The 2,401-nt window shown below is 43.6% G+C and overlaps 1 protein-coding gene across 1 annotated transcript; it reads left to right on the forward strand.

The window, feature by feature from the left end:
- Positions 1-1,064: 1,064 nt before the first annotated feature.
- On the forward strand, positions 1,065-1,750 carry LOC122545434 (protein PXR1-like; the record flags this gene model as incomplete). Its single annotated transcript, XM_043684460.1, has 3 exons — positions 1,065-1,115; positions 1,326-1,364; positions 1,691-1,750. Coding segments are annotated over 3 exons (150 nt in total), but the record flags the coding sequence as incomplete, so codon positions are not given.
- Between the last annotated feature and the right edge of the window lie 651 nt (positions 1,751-2,401).

The following is a 2,401-nucleotide window of genomic DNA, read 5'->3' on the forward strand; positions in this document are numbered from 1 at the left end:
GAACACAGAGGGAAAAGGAACACTGAGAGAAAATGAACACAGAGGGAAAAGGAACAGAGAGAGAGAAAGAACACAGAGAGAAAAGAATCACAGAGAGAGAAGGAGCACAGGGTGAGAACGACCACAGAGAGAAAAAGAGCACAGAGAGAGAAGGAACACAGAGAGTAAATGAACATAGAGAGAGAAGGAACACAGAGAGAAAATGAACACAGAGAGAAAAGGAACACAGAGAGAAAAGGATCGCAGTGAGAGAAGGAACACAGAGAGAGAAGGAACACAGAGAGAGAAGGAACACAGAGAGAAAAGCATCACAGAGAGAGAACGAACACAGAGAGAAAAGGACCACAAAGAGAGAAGGAACACAGAGAGAAAAGGAACACAGAGAGAAAAGGAACACAGAGAGAAAAGGATCGCAGAGAGAGAAGGAACACAGAGAGAGAAGGAACACAGAGAGAGAAGGAACACAGAGAGAAAAGGATCACAGAGAGAGAAGGAGCACAGAGAGAGAACGACCACAGAGAGAAAAAGAGCACAGAGAGAGAAGGAACACAGAGAGAAAATGAACACAGAGAGAAAAGGAACACAGGGAGAGAAGGAACAGAGATAGAAGGAACACAGCGAGAAAAGGATCACAGAGAGAAAAGGAACACAGAGAGAGAAGGAACATAGAGAGAGAAGGAACAGAGATAGAAGGAACACAGCGAGAAAAGGATCACAGAGAGAAAAGGAACACAGAGAGAGAAGGAACATAGAGAGAGAAGGAACAGAGATAGAAGGAACACAGCGAGAAAAGGATTACAGAGAGACAGAGGGAAAAGGAACACAGAGAGAAAATGAACACAGAGGGAAAAGGACCACAAAGAGAAAAGGAACACACAGAGAAAAGGAGCACAGATAGAGAATGAACACAGAGCGAAAGGAACACAGAGAGAAAAGGAACACAGAGAGAAACGGAACACAGAGAGAAAAGGAACAGAGAGAGAAAAGGAACACAGAGAGAAAAGAAACAGTCCAAAAAGGAACACATAGAGAAAAGAAACACAGAGAGAAAAGGCACACACAGAGAGAAGGAACACACAGAGAGAAGGAACACAGAGAGAAAAAGATCACAGAGAGAGAACGAACACAGAGAGAAAAGGACCACAGAGAGAGAAGGAACACAGAGAGAAAAGGAACACAGAGAGAAAAGGAACACAGAGAGAGAAGGAACACAGAGAGAGAAGGATCACAGAGAGAGAAGGAGCACAGAGAGAGAACGACCACAGAGAGAAAAAGAGCACAGAGAGAGAAGGAACACAGAGAGAAAATGAACACAGAGAGAAAAGGAAAACAGAGAGAGAAGGAACAGAGATAGAAGAAACAGAGCGAGAAAAGGATCACAGAGAGACAAGGAACACAGAGAGAGAAGGAACATAGAGAGAGAAGGAACAGAGATAGAAGGAACACAGCGAGAAAATGATCACAGAGAGAAAGGGAACACACAGAGAGAAGGAATATAGAGAGAGACGGAACACAGAGACAAAAGGAACACAGAAGGAAAAAGAGCTCAGAGAGAGAAGGAACACAGAGAGAAAAGGAACACAGCGAGAAAATGAACTCAGAGAGAAATGGAACACAGAGAGAAAATTAACACAGACAGTAAAGGGACACAGAGAAAAAAGGAACACAGAGAGAAACGGAACACAGGGAGAAAAGGAACACAGAGAGAGAAGGAACACAGAGAGAAAAGGAACAGAGAGAGAAAAGGAACACAGAGAGAAAAGGAACACAGAGAGAGAAGGAATACAGAGAGTGAAGGAACACATAGAGAGAAGGATCACAGGGAGAAAAGGAACACCGAGAGAAAAGGAACACAGAGAGGAATGGAACACAGAGAGAGAAATGGAACACAGAGAGAGAAGGAACACAGAGTGAAAAGGAACTCAGAGAGAAAAGGAACAGAGAGAGAGAGGGAGCACAGATAGAAAAGGAACACAGAGAGAAAAGAAGCACAGAGAGAGAAGGAACACAGAGAGAAAAGGAACACAGAGTGAAAAGGATCACAGAGATTGAAGGAACACAGAGAGACAAGGATCACAGAGAGAAAAGGAACACAGAGAGAGAACGAACACAGAGAGAAAAGGACCACAGAGAGGGAAGGAACACAGGGATTGAACAGAAACACAGAGAGAAAAGGAGCACTGAAAGAAAATGAACACAGAGAGAAATGGAACACAGAGAGAAAAGGGACACAGAGAAAAAAGGAACACAGAGAGAAACGGAACACAGTCCGAAAAGGAACACAGAGAGAAAAGGAACACAGAAAGAACAGGAACACACACAGAGAAGGAACACAGAGTGAAAAGGAACTCAGAGAGAAAAGGAACAGAGAGAGAGAGAGGGAGCACAGATAGAAAAGGAA

Source organism: Chiloscyllium plagiosum, unplaced genomic scaffold (assembly GCF_004010195.1).
Source record: "Chiloscyllium plagiosum isolate BGI_BamShark_2017 unplaced genomic scaffold, ASM401019v2 scaf_75155, whole genome shotgun sequence".
Classification (NCBI taxonomy): Eukaryota; Metazoa; Chordata; class Chondrichthyes; order Orectolobiformes; family Hemiscylliidae; genus Chiloscyllium; species Chiloscyllium plagiosum.